This window comes from Nilaparvata lugens, chromosome 2 (assembly GCF_014356525.2).
Source record: "Nilaparvata lugens isolate BPH chromosome 2, ASM1435652v1, whole genome shotgun sequence".
Classification (NCBI taxonomy): Eukaryota; Metazoa; Arthropoda; class Insecta; order Hemiptera; family Delphacidae; genus Nilaparvata; species Nilaparvata lugens.
The window spans coordinates 86,617,949-86,637,432 of NC_052505.1; the positions used below are offsets into that span (position 1 = coordinate 86,617,949).

At 33.1% G+C, this 19,484-nt stretch overlaps 1 protein-coding gene across 1 annotated transcript in view; it reads right to left on the reverse strand.

Moving 5' to 3' along the window:
* LOC111055856 (CD109 antigen-like) overlaps window positions 1-19,484 on the reverse strand; it is a 156,698-nt gene that overhangs the window by 60,068 nt on the left and 77,146 nt on the right. Inside the window, 2 exon segments of the mRNA XM_039421984.1 lie at window positions 2,290-2,470; window positions 4,708-4,902. Of these exon segments, the coding sequence (XP_039277918.1) occupies window positions 2,290-2,470; window positions 4,708-4,902 (376 nt within the window).

Here is a 19,484-nt window from a genome sequence, read left to right on the forward strand (position 1 = left end):
TTTATCATATGCTTAATTTTATATCATAATTTCTCTTTTATTTCACAAGTGATATTATTTTTATTATTTTTTGACGTGCTCATACAATGTAAAGTTGTTCTGACAATAAAGAATCTTGAATCTTGAGGGGCTCTCACAGTGATTATTATCTTATTCATGTTTGACAATGAAATCGGTACAACACAATATTACAATATCTTACGATATGTAATATTGATGTTAAGAATCAACACATATAAGTATAGACAAGTATACACAGTATATATAGTTAAGTATACACATTGAAGGTCTCTCACTGTCCTTTTTCTGTGATTCATTTTTAGTTCAACAGCTAAGTGAAATTAAAAATCAAGTTCTTATTTCTAAAACAGTTTTTCTCTCTAAGCAACTATTTTCTGTTTTCTTTATCTAGTCTTGTTTTGCTCTTTAGTTTTGAGATCTTAATAATATTATTTCTAAATCATTTGTGTCATACTTTTTGTGTAAATGAGGTTTGTTTTGGCGTTTAGCTGTAAACCTCTTTGAGTTGTACTTTTTTCATGTAATGTATTCTCAATAAATAAAAATACTGATCCATTTCTTTGCAAATTACCATCTTAATTATTCTGTGCTATTGATTTATAAAAACTCTCCAATACTATCAAATCAAATCGATTGATTTGTTGTAGGAGTAGTTTCGACTAATAATAATTACTATATCAATATCCAGTATGCGACTGTTTCACCTCATACGCGGAGGTAGAATATTCTCAAACAATTCAAGCAGGAGCCTCCAAAGTTGACTACCTAATGGTTCCAGGGCGGCAGGTTGATTATTATTCAGGCTCAGAGCCTCGGAGTGTGTGCACATTACACAGGATTACTGGGCAAGATTACACAGTTCATACCACGGCTTATCTCCATAAAGGGCTATCTTCAGCATTATTGATCTGATAATTTATTCAAAACGCACTGCAGTACTTGGAATATGAACGTGACGAAATTCATCGAATGTAATGGTTATGTTGAGGAGAAAACAGAAATGAAAAAGTAAATTCAACAGGAAATGCTTTAAAATCAATAGTTACTACACTGAACTTGTGCAGCGTAAAGGGACACTTTCTTTGTATTTTCACTCGTAACAAAAAGCCATGTTTTAAATTTTAAATGGTACCATAGTTTTTGATGATTACAGCACTCAATGGATCTGATAATTTATTCAAGACGCACTGCAGTACTTGGAATATGAACGTGACGAAATTCATCAAATGTAATGGTTATGTTGAGGAGAAAACAGAAATGAAAAGGTAAATTCAACAGGAAATGCTTTAAAACCAATAGTTAATACACTGAACTTGTGCAGCGTAATGGGACACTTTCTTTGTAAATTCATTCTTAAAACAACGCCATGTTTTAAAAAGCGTTATGATTTTTCAATGATAATAGTTCTAATCGATGATTACGGCACTTAATAGAAGTAACATAGCTAGAAATACGTCTTTGAACGACGTAGCCTCGTATCTTCTAATGTTAATCAATCTGTCCTTTTCACATGAGCTTATCGTAGATTTTACATTAGGATATGAGACGGCTACGTCTTCCGAAGACGTATTTCTAGCTACGCTACATTAGGTGCGTGAATACATAAATTGTATTGTATGAGATAAACAATCATACCATTTTTCAACTGTCTCGTTTGGAAACTAGCGTTGATTCACTCAATTCTGTCAGTGCTCAATCTAGTGTTTTAGATAGCGCTACTTGTATTTCAACTCTTCATAAAACAATTGAAACATTTTTTCATAACAGATGAAACCTGAACACACAGGAATGCAAACTTTAGTTTGGCACGATACAAATCAAATTTGACCAGTATTAAATATTCAATTTATATGTAAAGATGCGTACAGACTTATGCGCCACGAGCTCGCTCTTTTCACTCTTCATCAGCTGATGCTATGCTTATTATCATCCACCTCACCTGAATATATAATTTAAGCCGTCAATGGGCCTTACGACCATCATACTTCAGCCGGGACCGACAGCCCGCCCATCCGTTAACACGGGAGTGGTCAATAACTTTTGGTAATGAGCGGGTTTGAACCCGGGATCTCTAGGCTGCTACGCGAGCACTCTATCCACTAGACCACTGATCATTCAATTTTAATACAAAAGGATGGAGAAAACAGTCCAATAACTTGAACCTAAGTACTACGTATTTATATTAACTTGTAGAGCTTGTAGTACTTGTAGAAACTACAAAGTATTATTATTAAAAGAGAGTATTATATTCACTTTGATCGTACATACCCTCATAATGAGTGTTTCAGGTATTCCTTCCTTGATGTTCTGACTGTCGGCGCTGATTTCGACTCCATTGCGCTGAATGGACGAGCGCACAGTGAGCGGGTGCTTGCTTTTGAACACAGTCACTGCTATCCTGTACACCTGGCCTGGTCGCACTATCTTACTGGCCACTATGAAGTACGACCTGCAAACAAATGAAAATAATGAAATTCAATTAGATATGCCAATAACACTTTGAACTATTCATAACAATTGAAAGGTTTTCCATGCTTCTTAGTAACTATTGAAGAGTTTCTTCTGCAAAATTAGAAAATTGTTTTTCTCATTAATGTTTATATTCCGAAAGAGAGAAGGTATACAGGACCAATTAAAGTGAATAAAAAAATGCTACAGTGAAAAAGAGCCGAGTAATGCATTGACTTATATTGGAGACAATATATTGTCATGTGATAATTTGATATTCACAGAACGTTTTTATTACGTTATAATTTTTGAAATGTTTATGATAAATTTTTCACAATCAAAGAGTCCTATGAATCGACAACCACTTGAATAATTCAAGAGAATCTATAATTTAATAAAGGAGAGAATTGGCTGATACACGTACGGGATAGGAAATTCACGAATGACGCATCATCACGTCTCAACTACAGAACTGATTAACTTGAAATTTTGCATATTAATTCTCAATTTACTGAGGATGGTTATAGGTCTATTTTAAATTCTTCAAGTTTTCAGTTTGTCAAGGTTTTAAATGGACCATTGCGGAGCATGGGTTACCTGCAAGTCTCCAATTCAAAAAATTCTAACTGTGGCTGTTATAGTGAGTAATTGGATGTTTTTTACATTGACTATTGATCTGAAAACCTAAAAAGAACCTTTTTGATTTCTTATGAATTCATGAGCAGTATTTAATCTCGAAAATAATCATCTTTTACAAACAAGACCAGCATTGTATCACATTGAATTTGGGAGAAGAAGGAGACAAGCGAATGCACACTACTGTCAACAGAAAAGCATGCTTCCTGTCTGCATCGTTTGGTTATTCCGGGGTACAATAAGACACAGTCAACAATTCTTTGGACATTTATACTAACCTACCGAACTGTGAAACCAACAAACATTATTTCTTGTTGCACAGTGCACAGCTGAGTTAATTAAGCAAAGAATCAACACTGTTCAGAACAGTTTAGAAGAGTTCAATTCTGTAGTGAGTCCTGTCTTCCAGTGAAATCAAATTGGTTTCTTCCTTTTATTAGATTACAGTTTCAGAGATGAATTTGATGAGGGAGTTCTTCTATCTTTCACCCATCACTTTTATTTTTCTAATGAGTACTTGACATAAAGTTTAATATTTTTTAATATGTAATGGTCCTAAAGGTTTCAAGAGTAGCTGAAGAAATGTTTGATTGAATACACTTTTGTATTTGTATACAAAATCAAACATTTAGCAGCTAATGTTATTATTATTTTCAACCTTCCAACAACTATTTCAAAAATCTAAGGACTTCAAACTTGATAATCTCGATTTGTTAGCACGTATTGAACAATGAACATGTAACAATGAAACATTCAACTAGGAATCTATAATCCACTTGCCAGACGAGATTCTTCACTTATCATGCTCAGCTAAAATGAATGTTCCTGATTCTTGTCAAGAAATTTGAGTTAGTAAAATGCTATTTCTAGAATATTTTAATAGAAACCATCAAACCCTTTAATGATAACAGTATTGAAAGCTAACATCTTATATACGGTATCATGATTGGAGAGCCTATCAAAGCTGTAAATTATATCTGGAAGATTTTCAAGTTAACCAACTGCTGTAATATTATTACACAATACTTATTTCAAATATTTCAACATTTGCTGTAGCAGAAGTCCTTAGTTCTATTTATATAGCTTTCATTGGATATTTGAAATAATTATTATACTGTATACCATACACTGTGTTTGTTTCAAAACAGTCTGTAATGTTCAGTAACGCTAGGATTTATACAAAATAAATTTACTTATGTTCTGTAAGTGTAAATGTTATAACATAGCACATCATACTACGCAAATCGTGTGAAGTGAAAGCTTTATTCTATTTACTTTTTGAAGCAAGCCCAAAAGGAATACAGCGCTGAAATATATCAAATGGCCCTTGGCAGAAATATCCAATCACTGATCTTTTGACCACAAAATATTACTTTTCCATCCATTCTATTCAATCGGTATGTTGGACTGTGTCTGTTGGTCCTCTACCAAATTATTTAAAAATAATTGTGTATCATTGAATCAATAGGAGAATTATGAATTATTTATGTAACTTAAATTACAATCAATTAAATATTTTAAAGCTAACTAATTCGAAATTATTATTTCAAATTTTACTTTTTAAAGTAATTCACTTCATTCTATTATTTGAAATCGACTTACGCTTCTCTAATGATGACACTGTTCTCGAAGAACGAGCGCCTGTCGTTGGGTATACTGTTGGGAGAGGGAGACCACTGTCTGTCTCTGTCTGATTGAGCGCGATTCCGCGGAGTCGCCGGGTTGAAATCGCCATCGTCCTGTGGCGAGGTGCGTCCCACGCTTATGCATAGCATCAGCAGACAATAACTCCATAACCTGCAACAAAATTAAACAATCACTAAAAATGTCTAAGTATTCCTAAATTATTATAAATCATAGACGACTGTTTACAATATATGCGATGCCATATCACAATCAATTTATTGGAAGAAACTTTATTGAGAAACAAGAAAATAAAATGGATACAATCTCATAAGAAACATTGAATGCCCCAAAAAAGCCTTGACCCTCTTCCAAAGAAAATATCAATAGTTGAGGCAACACAGAATAGACTTTTGAATAATTACAATTTTTCATTCAATGCTTGGTATACAGAGTGTTTACCAATACTCTAGGGCATTGTTCCTGGGTAAGATACATATCTAAATATCATATTTAAATATTCTCCAGAAGTCTTCAGTTACTCACACAGCGGCCATTTTGCTTTTTTCACTTATCATTTTTTTCTAAATAATGGTTAAACATACGAGATTGAAACCTTGCACAATCATTTATAACAACTAGACAAAGCTACAAAAAAATTATGATACTTTTTCAAATTCATGGAACAAAATGGCGGCCATTTAAAATTTTGTTTCTTAAATAACTCAGAAATCGTTGGATATACAAAAAGTTTCCAAGAATAACTTGTTTTAGTAAATTTAAATTACCTATTGATTGGTATCTGATTTTTCAAGATTGGACCAATATTAACTGAGATATAGCAGCTTTACTGATAGGACACCACTGGGGGTTAGTTGCAGTGCATTCGGCTAAGGTCTACCACAACAATGCAATTCTCCGTCCGCTTTGCATGCCATTTGTTAGCTATTAATTATTTCAAACAATAATTAATGTTACATCAAATTGATAAGCTATTCTTAAAAATGCTACTCTGAAGAATCTGTTCCCCTTTCAAGCTAGTTCTTAATAAATATTATCATGTTGAAGAGTAGGCTTTGTAACCTTATTTTTGAATGGATGGAGGAGTAAAGTGTGCTGAAGTGCTAAAATAGTTCAAGTTAATCGGGTTCTTTCATTTCCTATGACGAAAGAAAATCATTTTTCTTTTTTGGGAACTTTCATCTATTATCAAATACATGTATTTCTGCTTAGTTTATGATGATTGTACTTGAACTCAGGTAATTGGATTAGAAGTTGATCCTTTACCAAAGAAGAAGGAGATCAATATTTTTTCCAAGAAGAAAAACTCTTGTTGTTCATTGGGAAAGCTATAACCCCCCCCCCCCCCAAAGTGTGAACACTCAATTCCTTCGCGATTCATTTAGTTTGAGCTCTGTTTCTTGGAAATTTCGCCCGAGGGGGTATTTTGCGGACTGAAGTTTTCCTCCCGTTCATCTTTCCAGATTTATTGGCAATTGTTCTCACGCTCTTGTTTTTCCGGTTGTAAATCATCTGCAAAGTCAGCCCATTCATCCATTCAATCCCTATGCCTTCCAGTGAGTCTTGATTTGTTTCAGACGGTTTATTTCAAACAGACGACTTCTGTCTTGACTTGGACTATAAACTTAAAATTAAGGATTTTCTAATAAGAAACTGTTTTTATACTAATGATCAATATTTTGCCTTCAATATGGAGAATTTTTGAGACATTGATGTGATGATTTTTTTGTTTTATGATTATATTATGTAATGTTTTGACGTGGCCTATACAAATTGTAATTGTCTTTGGAAATAAATGGATTTTGATTTGAACACATGAAAACAGGAAAAATATTCTATTTCTAAGACAAGCATTTCTATAGTTATACATTCTATTTTCTTATTATAATTCTATTAATCTCACATGGAAAAATTCTATAGTCCGTGTGAACTTCAAGTTTGCAGTACAGGGATTCACGACAATTCATTTATTTATATGGTTTTTATCGACAGAGAGATCCTTTTGGATTTTATGCCTTGCCGTATTACCCAATTTGAAGATACACTATTTGATACAATTAACTTTTTGTACAACAATGAGTAGATAAAGAATTTGATTTGAATGTAATAACCTATTTACACTCAAGTTTGAAGGTTGTATATTGGGTTCTTCAAGTTTAATTCAAAACAAAAGTGAAAAGGATGCTTTTAGAGAACCCACTGTACAGTGTTGGAGAGTTCTTTGATCTCCCTTGTGATATTATAAATAATTTCTTCCAAGCTGACTGATATATTAATATAATTACGAGAATTGTTATGATATAATTATTGATTGATGTTTATAGGTATGTTGTAACCTGTATTTTTTTATATTGAGATGTTTATATGTGACATGGCTGTACTATTTTAAGTATTTATCGGCTAATAAATATATTTCTATTTCTATTTATTAATAATAATCATACTTTTGCATCCTGAGTTTTCATTTTATAAAGTTTAAAATTAATAAAACTTATTTCTAAACACAAATTCACATTAAAAAGCAGTATAAGAGTTTACGACTATGACATTTCAATAAAACAATAGGAGCTCAGTGTTGCCGTTTTTATGCTGAATCTATATCAAAATGGTCAACGCTCTCGTTTTCGCTCTTTCTCTCACACAATAAGCTCTTTGGATTCTATGAAATTGGCAGCACTGCACCCCATAAAAGAATGCTAGATTCAAGAGCTAGGTTTGCACAGACTATAGTTAGCGGAATTAGTCTGTGGTAAATACGCTTAGTTATCTAATAGTGTAATAAATTGTAATATCTTTATAAATACTCATTAAAAACGAAGAATTGATGTTAAAATTTGTATGACAAGATTTCTTAACACATTCAAAATACTTCTGCATTTAGATTGGAAGTGCAATCAATAAATTTCACCAACATTATTCTATTGTAATGCATTGTACAACTTTATATTAACCGAAATAATTTTATAAGTTTTTTTAAACTTTAGACTTGATTTTTAGAAGAAATCTTAGATTGTATGATAGGAAAAATACATATGAGAGTATTATGTCCTCTTTGATAGTATGAAACAATGACAAATAAATTGAATCGAATACAGTTGCTTTTAAAACCTCTTTCTGGTCTCTATTGTGCTTGAAATTATGATACTTGACAATATTAGTTTAATTATGGCACTGTGTATCAGTTTAAACAGAAATTTTATTTAAAACTGGATTAAATTCATATAAAATCTTGTTTGTTATAATGTTATTCATTTTGAGTTTAAGCCACCAGCTGATGAAATTCAGTTTAAGCTTTGACTGTGCAAACGGCCCTGAAAATAGTTTTGATACTTGACAATATTGATTTGAAAAATCAAGCTTTCTCCATATTAACCACATACGATAATTTAAACGGCAAAGATCATTCTTAATTCAAGTAAAACCAATCAAGATTTACTTTTCAAGACGTGAGTTTTTATTTTTATTTTTCATTGCGGATGATGCCAATATGAGCTTTTCTTTGTGCGTTGGTGATGGAAAACACCTTGGTTAATTGATGAGGTGATCAAACGTCCATGCAATCGGCGGGATTCGAGCCCACGAACCAAGCTAATAAGTAACGTTCCTTACCACTAGACCAGAGAAAACTACTATAATGTTGTCTGTAATATAACTGTTATCTACTGTAATACTGCTGTAGAGAAATTAGGGAGAAATTTTGCATTGTATTACAGAAAAAACATATTAGAGGTGTAATATCCTCTTTGATAGTATGAAACAATGACAAATGAATTGACTCAAATACATTTACTTTAAAAACCTCTTTCTGGTCTCCTTGGAGCTTAAAATATGATAATCGACAAAAATAGTTTTGACACTTGACAATATTGATTGAAAATTTCAGCTTTCTCCCAATTAATCGCTCACGATCAACAGACGACAAAGATCATGAAATATTATTCTTAATTCAAGTAAAAGCAATCAAGCTTTTCAAGATGTGAGTTTTTATTTTTATTTCATTCATATATTCTTTATTGCGGGTGATGCCCACATGATCAAACATCCATGCAATCGGCGGGATTCGAGCCCACGAACCAAGCTGTGCTAGCATACGGAAGTTTGTATTAACGTTTGTTTATAACGTTCCTTACCACTTACTTGTTTATTGTTTGTATATAACGTTCCTTACCACTAGACCAACCCGGCCGGCTACGTATACTTTGAGAACATCTACATTTTCGACGCTGTTAGAGATCTTTATTTTGCATACTGCACAACCAATATTTCCTCACTAAGTACAAAACCGAATAAAAATTCGCATCTCAGCATGAGTGAGCGGAACACAGAATTATTATTTTTAAGTTGACGCATGCACACAGCAATCTATTACGAGTTGGCGGCATTGTAGCGGAAACTACACCCTCACTCTATATCTATACATCTCGTTGGCTTGCCATTTTATACTACTTTATCCCAGGCTTATTCGCTTTGGCCGTAGCTGCTTTCTTTGTATTTTCTCTTCCCCTAATCCCGCAGCCTTTCTCCCGCTGATTCTTCATCCAGCGAACGCAATCCAATTCATAGACGCCTTTGTGTTGAAATTCTAGGGCCCAAGCATAACAGTGGAGCGCTTGATTGCCGTTGAAATTCATCTACTATTATAATTTTCACTTCCGTTCAATTATAGATCCAGCCTCCCTCATTTTGGGCTAATTCCATCCATTTTAGAAACGGTCCACCCCTCAAGGATTAGGAACGGATTTTCGCGGCATTAGAGCCGTCTGCCTCGTATTTCCGAAATAAGCTGCCATTCCATCAACTACTCTCCTCCCACTGATTTTATCACTGGTCCATTGACTATTTAGTTATAGATTCACTACGGGTTTCAAAAACTGAACCCAAAGAAGTAAATTCTGTGATTGATGATGATGCCTGATCATCAGTCAACGCAGTTTGATTAACCATTTTATTATTCGATGGATGAAATAATAGAATATCTTTCTCAGCCTCAATATCAAATCAATCAAATCAGTTTTATTCTCCCAAAACAATTATTTATAATTAAAAACTCAAAAAATAGGCCAGTCAACAAATACCTGTAGTGAATTAAACACTTGATAAAAACAATATAAAAATCTTGAAGTACCCCTTTCTTTTTAAAAACTTAAAAATAGTTAAACAACTAGTTTCGACCCTAATGCTGGGTTTACACCAAAGTTATTAAGAAAATGTTAATAACATAATCCTTAAAGATTCTATTAGATTGAACTTAACTTATCATACACATGATGAACATATGTGTTTGTCAATTTCCATTCAATCTAATAGAGTCTATAAGGATTATGTTATTAACATTTTGTTAATAACTTTGTTGTAAACCCAGCTTAACTTAGGTAATTTTCAAATTGAAAAATGACCTAAGTTAGGGTCTTGAAAATGACCCAAGTTAGGGTCGAAACTAGTTGTTGAACTATTTTAAAGTTTTTAACAAATAAAGGGTACTTCCAGATTTTTATATTGTTTTTATTAATTTAAAAATTAGGCCATGTGAGTGAAGTTTTTTTATGAATTAAACAGCTATCACATCATCACTGTTTAAAATCAACATTCATTATGAGATAACATGTCAATTTGATTAGAAAGTTTGTATATTCGGTTGTCCAAGAAGGTGTTTTAGTACACTCTCTCACTCAGGGTAAAACAAAACGTATACACTTATCATCGTTTCATATATAATCCTTGAAGAAAGAGGAAGTTTTCTTACAGTATCAAGCTGGATTCTCACTTATCAGTATCAGTGAACGTGACCGGTAAAGTGAAAATATGATTCCCATGAGTTCTAATGGGACTGTTTCCACTCAGCCCGGCCGAGCGAGTATGAATAGTCCCATTAGAGATTATGGGAATTATATCCTCACTATAATTCCACGTTCACTGATACTGATATTAGAATCTAGTTTTATCGTTTTTTACAGTATTTTCTCAACAGGGAATATTGTAAATGAAGAAAATCAATAGGGTCCATGATACTTTCACGTGCAAGTGAGATTTTAACGTCTTGAAAAATATTTCCTCTTTATTTCAACTCTTTTTGAAAGAAATAAACTAGTTGTATTGTTGTATTTAAAAACCACATATTTTCGATTGATTAATAACAGGATACGAACTCAACAAATTTGCAAAACCCATATTAATGTATTATTACAATACTTATTCATTTTCCAATTATGATACCGTACTTTACTGGGGTACCGTACTATATTCCAAGATAATATATGGAGCGTCAGCGTCAATATTTATACCTGTCTCAAGTGAAATTGCAGGTAGATTTCCATTTGAATTGAACTCTAGGACCGAACAAATCCCTTCTAAAGCAGGATAAAACATATTTCAAATGGTGAAAGACAAATAATATCACCCCATAAATTGGAATGATAATAGCTTCCTGTTCGTGGTCCAGGCACGGATAGAAAGTCTACTGTCTTGCACATAACTCAGCACAGCTAGCCGGTGCTAAATGGTGGTGAAAACTGGCCTCTATAGAGTCAGAGGGCGATGCAATTGTTGCTAACAAATAAAACTTAACGATCTTCGACCCTCTAATGCCGGTTCAATTCATAACTGGAATTCCGTTATTCCATTTGCAGTCATAAATTACAGCGTTCCAAGTTCCGACCAAATGCTAATAGGACTTCGATAATAAGCATTAATCTATCCGGATTATACACAAGTTTGCAAGCACCATAAGAAATGAATAGGGAATAGTATTTATCACAGGACCTGATTCGATAAAACCTGTGACAAAGGAAGTCTTATTTTCTGATTGCTGTATCGATTTAATTCGATTGATTATTGATCGAAGTCTAGGTAAATTGCAATGTCGAAATGTGCAGATCTAGAATTAGTCTTGTTTTGATCTAGTTTGGACAAAGATGAGAAACTGAAGAGTCAAATTATCAAGTTTATTTTAAAGTTCAAAATAGACAGATATAACACCTACTAACGCGGTTGAAGGATGCAATTTTCAGTACAGTAGCCTTGTAAATTAAGTTTGAAATATTAGATTCATTACTTGTAAAATTGTTCTTATTTCAAACCAATGCAGTATCCGATTGCTGTATCGATTATCGATCGAAGTATAGGTACATTGCAACGTGCAGATCTAGAATTAGACTTGGAAAACAGTAATTTTGAAGTGGCTTACTGAGAGTATGAGATACAGTATAATATAATGAAACTGGGAACCCGCCGAAAAACCTTCGGGTTTGGCAGGACCCTCAATTCTATGAGTTGTAAATAAAATTTAAAATTTGAATTCATTTAGATTCATCCAATAATTTCATGTTGAAGGAGCATCTTTTTTTACAATTCAGGAATCTTTCAAAATGATCCCTGTAAGGAATATGGAAGCTTGTTGAGCCAAAACAGTTGGTTGAAAGTTTCAAAAACAGTACAATTCGAGGCGGAATAGATATTTTTGGCTCGGTTTGAAAAATACCAAGTTCCGGCGGAACAAAGCTGGAATAATGCCCAAGTATAAAATAAGACACACTGAAAATATGCGACGAGAGATTCACTTGCATAAACACTTCAAATTCAGGAATTTGCTGAACATAGAATAAACATGATGCAGCTCTCATAAAAATACACAGCATTTGCATTTTGTTCTATTTCAAGACTAGATGCACTCGACTCGTCGAGAAGTAGTCGAAGTAGTTTGATATACACCAACCGCATATTTACGTTCAAAATATTTCAAACGTCTCGGTTTTTAAATATGCAATGTAAAAAAGAGTTAATCGTAACTTTAAATTGTGGTTATAGATACTGGATATGTAATATTTAGTTTCATTTTTATTCATTCAAATAAAGGGGACGAAATTAGATTTACATTGCCTAAAAACTTAGGTAATGATTTCCACTCTTATAAACTCAGTAATTACATTTATTACATTCCTTAATCACAACATCAAATTAATGATTGGGAGAGAATCAACAGGATAAACCCAAAACTGTTCCTCTCCCTAATTTTGATAAAAAAAGTCCAAATGAGGTTATGAAAACACTTTTATAAAGATCACAAAAATTTACAGTCCAAATATGCATTATACTAAAAATTGTGTATCTCGGTTGATCAGAAAGATGAAACAAATTATTATTACACTTGAAAATGCATTAATAAATTGAAAATTTTTAAAAAACTTGATAAATTTGAAGCCAGAAAAATCACAAAAACATTCACTATCAGCATATGATCGTATAATATAATGCTAAAAAGATCAAATTGGAGTATTATATTTCAATAATTAACTTATTATTAGTACAATAGAAGTGATAGAATGAAATACCACATCATAGAATGATTTTGGTATCTTGTCTCTTATGTTAAAACTAAATTAATATTGCTTCTTGTATGAGTTCAAAATTTTTTCAGCTTTTAAAACTATTCATTATTGTCAGGATTAATTCACAATTGATAGCATTTATTTTGAATATAGTTTCCATTGTTTGCATAAGAGATTCTATTTTGAATTATTAGCTTAAGATTTGGAAATTGTTGAGTCTCTACTCCTACTGGCGAACAAGTGTTTCACTTATGCCAGTAGTTTTTCACCTCCAGCCGTATTTTACAGATAGTTGATATAGATATTTAGAATACTAATTATTGTTTTTTTTCTAATTGTCACATCTTTGTATTGTTTTTTGTATTTTTTGGTGAAATAGAAATTGAATTGATTTTTAACCTTTACCTAAAAGACATTTTCTTAAAATTTTCATCATCTATCTTTATTTTATCTTGGCTTTTTTCTGTTATTATATTTTTCTAACTGTATATTTTCTTTCAGTTAGTACTTGAAAGTACTAAAGCAAAATATGAACATTTTGTCAAGTAAGTTGGTACGTCGGTACTTGAATCATGAACACAATATTAAACTTCAGAAAAAAATCACCTCAGATAAACAGCAATTGAAAGACGCCTCAAGCTGACCTTCCAGCGAAAGAGATTAGACGCACTACAAAAACTGCCATAGATAGCGCCTAACAATGGAACTGAACTGCTTTGAAAAAGAACCACACATTTTCTTCAATGAGCTGGGAAAGGAAGCGAGAAAAATCGAGAGAATCCGCTCACGTTCAGTAGGCTTACATGATTCAGTCACATATCCTCATGTAAAGCTTTCGTAATAGCCTCAGGAACTCAGTGCTGTACTCTGATACTAATATTCGAATAAATTTAGTCTAAACTTATTTATTGGATAGAGCAAACAATACAATTGTCAGAGAAGAGAAAACAGGCTATTGCCCAAAACTTTTCTATTAAATTGAAGAAAAAGAGTTCATTTTACAAGTATGAAGTCTTTATCATCTATGTTAAGTTATGTTATGATTGAAGGGACGGATTCAAGGATCCAAGGGTTCAGAGAACCCCACACATCAACCGGAGCTTATTGAGTGTCCCAAGTAGTACGTTAGTTGAGCAAACCAATCAATACCTGTGTCCTTTACAAGATCCAGGAGTTTTTCCCTATACTAACATCCCATTCATCATCTGGTTGCTTGCAGCCAAACATCTAAAACGTTTTTCTGTACATGATGGGACACTCAAAATATAAACAAAGAATGTGGGGCATCACACACACACTGGGCATAAAAAAGAGAATAATATAATAAGCATAATTTCTGTTAGTACATACGTTATACGTATGTGGATAGAGAACGAATGCAATCGATTCACACATCAACCGGAGCTTATTGAGTGTCCCAAGTAGTACGTTAGTTGGGCAAACCAATCAATACCTGTGTCCTTTACAAGATCCAGGAGTTTTTCCCTATACTAACATCCCATTCATCATCTGGTTGCTTGCAGCCAAACATCTAAAACGTTTTTCTGTACATGATGGGACACTCAAAATATAAACAAAGAATGTGGGGCATCACACACACACTGGGCATAAAAAAGAGAATAATATAATAAGCATAATTTCTGTTAGTACATACGTTATACGTATGTGGATAGAGAACGAATGCAATCGATTCACACGTCAACCGGAGCTTATTGTGTGTCACAAGTAGTACGTTAGTTGGGCAAACCAATACCTGTGTCCTTTACAAGATCCAGGAGTTTTTCCCTATGAGTCGAACCTCTGTATAACGAAGTCGATTATCCCGAGAAAGATTCGCTACAAAGAGGCATTCGTTATTGAGAGGTTCTGTCAAGAAAACTGCCACGATCCTATGGAACTTATAAATATCGTATCACGGCGGTAAATGAATGAATATGGTACATATATCATTGCATATACAGTACATATATAACATATCATTGCGAACGGTATAATTATGGAAATTTGAAAATTCATGTTGTTTGAAAAAACATGTTTTTTTAAATATTTATAGAATGTAATAAGTAAGTAAACTCACCAATTTATTTCCAGAAAGCTTGATTAGTACTATTAGTAGAGTTTAATCAAAGTATATAAATATTATGTAGCAATTTTTTTCAACTTTTTACACTACTATTAGATGGAAAGCAAAATACGGTTATTTTGTCAATAACTTCACTATAAATACTATAATAGCTCAACTTTCATATTTTTTAATGTTTTATATTTGGAAAAGTGAGTAATTTTCGGTTGAATTTTGCATTTGAATAAAACGTCATGTTCTCTAAACGACTCACATCTATTAAAACAGTCAGACATGTCTGGTACACTATTTTTCAGTTTTAATCCTTGCCTGGTAATTTTGAAAGCCTCTATAACTTCTTGATCTGACGGATTCTTTTCCTCAGGTTTGTCACAGCCATCATAGTCAGTTCAAAGAATTGAAATGTGTGACAAAAGCGAGAATGGGAAAGCCCAGTCGTTCACCTGCCTGGTCTACATTAATGACAAGTTCTTGGAATTCAATTCCCGACTAAAAGAGAGACTGACCTGAATTGCCATTATTTTTAGTCTATTGACCTTTCTGCTGAAACTAAACAATTCCTTGAAAATAACCGCTACTTCCTATACATACTACATTTTGTATGTTGAAGTCAGGAGGAAACTTTGTTGTTGAGAGGTCCAAAATTCGTTAAATAGAGGTAAATGAGCAGCCAAAATCTCTAAAATGTCATGAGACCAGGTACAAATTCGTTGTGTAGAGGATTTCGTCAAGTGGAGGTTCGTTATAGAGAGGTTCAACTGTACTAACATCCCATTCATCTGGTTGCTTGCAGCCAAACATCTAAAACGTTTTTCTGTACATGATGGGATACTCAAAATATAAACAAAGAATGTGGGGCATCACACACACACTGGGCATAAAAAGAGAATAATATAATTTCTGTTAGCACATACGTTATACATATGTGGATAAAGAACGAATGCAATCATTGGGAACCACACTTCTGTTATCTGTGGATATCTATTACTGTGTTCATCACATTCGATTAAATTTGTGTTTAAAACATGTTTATTATTATTTGATGGCTGAATGAGTAAGTATAAGTGTAATTAACATACTAATCAACAACGCTACTACATATATGCTTCAGTGATTCTAGCAGACTATATTGTATGAAAAAATGACCGTGGAAAGACTCGATAAGGGGTCTTTTCAGTATGATATTGCCATTATTTATTAAATATTCCCTAGTACAATCACTGCACTGCAGTGTAGAACAATAGCATATTGACGTCATGTCTTTTCAACAATACTCCACATGTGCTTGCATAAGTTCTCTTCCAACAGAAAAGAAAGCCTACACACCCTATAGGAATACAAACAATTAACGTAATATTCTAATCAAGTGCAAAAGGGAGGAAATATTAATCTTGTGGGTTTTCTCTCTTATCCCTCATGCATCTCTTTTCTCTTTCATCCCCTGTGGATTTGAGGGTTTTCTCTCTCACATGCCGAATAATGGTGGAGGTTTTGGTGGTGGTTTCCTCTAATTATCTTATCCCCTTTTTTATTTCATACACAAAAACCAAGGACAGTTCGATTTTTCTAGCATTGTTCGCACCCTCTCCGTTTTATCCTAACGATCAATACAGTCTCCCCTACTATCGTTAACGCTTTATCGCTTGCATCGTAGAAACGCCGACTCGGTCGCTCTTGTGTCCGATTAAAGGCTCTTCTACAACTGAAAGTGATGTGGTTCTTGTCGTTTGCAAAACCTTATAACTTACTGCACTTCCGAAAAAAATTCAGCTCCTCTTCATTCAGAAACCATTAAACGCCTATACTGAGCTGACACTGAAAATTCACACAGTTCAAATATTCGGAAGTATAACTTATGACTGTGCTTCCTAAAAAAAAATATTCAGCTCCTCTTCATTCAAAACCCATTAAACGCCTATGCTGAGCTGACACTGCAAATTTACACAGTTCAAATATTCGGAAGTATAACGTATGACTGTACTTCCAAAAAAATATTCAGCTCCTCTTCATTCAACAAGCATTATACTACTATACTAAGCTGATACTGCGAATTCAACAAAATGATATGAAATCGTGTTCAATTTTCAATAATAGTGGAATAAAATGCTTCTATATTCAAGTCTCAGTAGTTTTAAAGATGTCAACATAACACAAACAGTTGTGTTGCTGGAAATGAAAAGTGGTTCTTGTAGTTTGCAAAGCGTTATAACTGCACAACTGAAAAAATATTACTACATTTACCGAGAAATTTATTTTTATTACTGCACTTCTGAAAAAAATATTCAACTCCTCTTCATTCAAAAACCATAAATTAATGCCTATATTGAGCTGACATTTGAAATCGCTGTTCATTGAATCATGTCATTTATTTATTGCCAATTAGAATATTCAAGAAATATTACAAACTCTTTATAATATGACATATCATTAAAAATATAATTAAATAAATAAACATAATTACTCATACATCTAACTGAATAAAATTAAAAAAATATGTAAAATCTAGGCATCGCCAGCAAAAAGGAAATCTTTGCCCGCTGGTGAGAGTTGCAAAACAGAAAAAGGAAAAAAAAAATACTGAAAAAACATAGTGTCAAATTTAATACTATTTCAATTTTCAAAAATTTTGGAATAGAATGTCTCGAATAAAAAATTCAGGATGTGAACATAGCACAAACAGTGGCGTGCTGGATGTTTGCATTAAATAATGTAGGGAAAAAATACAATGTTTTTGAAGAGACAGAATCTATAATTTTTTGTTGAATTTCGAAAATATGAAATCCACTATTATTTGCTATGTAAGGATGATGGCTGATGGTGAGGATTTATTTATTCATAGACAATAGATACAACCAAAGTGTAAACAACAGGCATTCGCCCAAAACTATTTTAACCTTAATTTGAAATAAACAGTTCAGGGGTGATGTAGAATTTATGATTTGATTTGAAAACGCAACGTTTTCAACTTATGAAGATTGTAATGTTACATACAAATGTACTTCATGAAATATCAAGGATAAGGAAATATTAAGAAATATATTTGTACTGAAAGTAAATTTTGTTTTCATGGCGAGTCTGTTGCTTAAGCCGCCATTTTGTGACACCGTTGAGTGGGAGGAGACTGTCAGCTGGGCCAATGGCAGGCGTTCATGCCCTTGACCAATAGCAGTACTCGCCTACTAGTATAAATTCTTCTGCTCCTGTATTTAGTTTTAGTTTATTAGAGATTGACAATGGTGTAACAACCGAAACCGGTCTTTCTTACTATCAATAAATCTGTGGTTTTTGACAATTTCTTAGCCTTTTTATTAAAAGTATAAGGAATGAGGAAATATCGAAGGATAATGTCAAATGAAACAAGATGGAATAGATTGTATTCCAATTCTTACACTCCAATAAGATCAATGCATAGAAAGAATATAAGCTATTTCAATACTGAATCATAAAAATCTGGTGTGGCGCACTCACACAACTTTCCTTGCCGTTATGAAAATTGATCACCTGACGCTAGTGTTCACGAGCATCTCAAGTCTACTATTCAAAGATCTGAGCCAGCTGGTGACAGGACAATAACGCTGGAGACACACGAGGTCTACTATCTCTTCTAAGTGGATGATTCAAGAGAATCAACAGTTTGCAATTGAATAATCACATTTTATCGAATTTCGAGCTTATTTTCAATTTTAGTTGAAAATGTTACTAGACATTAATTGTAGATTTTCATGCTCAAACTTTCCCACTTGATTTTTTTTGTTTAAATTGTATCTGAAGCCTGATAATTGGAAATCTAAAATCAAACTTTGCATAGATGAGGCGGAGCTCCTGAAATTTTTACAGATATGTGGACTTGTTGATAAATTTGATCAAAATCGTTGGAGCCGTTTACGAAAAAATCGCAAAAACCCTGTTTTTGACAACATTTTCGCCATTTTAACCGCCATCTTGAATTGCATACGATTGAAATTGTTCATGTCAGATCCATATATTGTAAGGACCTTGAGTTCCAAATTTCAAGTTATTCTGTTAATTGGGAGATGAGATATCGTGTACGGAGACACTCATACACACACATACAGACCAATACCCAAAACACACTTTTTTGGACTCAGGGGAACTTGAAACGTATATAAATTTAGAAATTGGGGTACCTTGATTTTTTTCGGAAAGCAATACTTTCCTTACCTATGGTAATATGGCAAGGAAAGTAAAAATTCATCCAGGTGTTACTTTCCTTGCCCTACTACCGTACTAGTGGAAGTATTGCTTTCACAAAGCCATCAATGTTCCCAAATTCATGATTTTTGTACGTTTTGAAATTATTGTGTGTC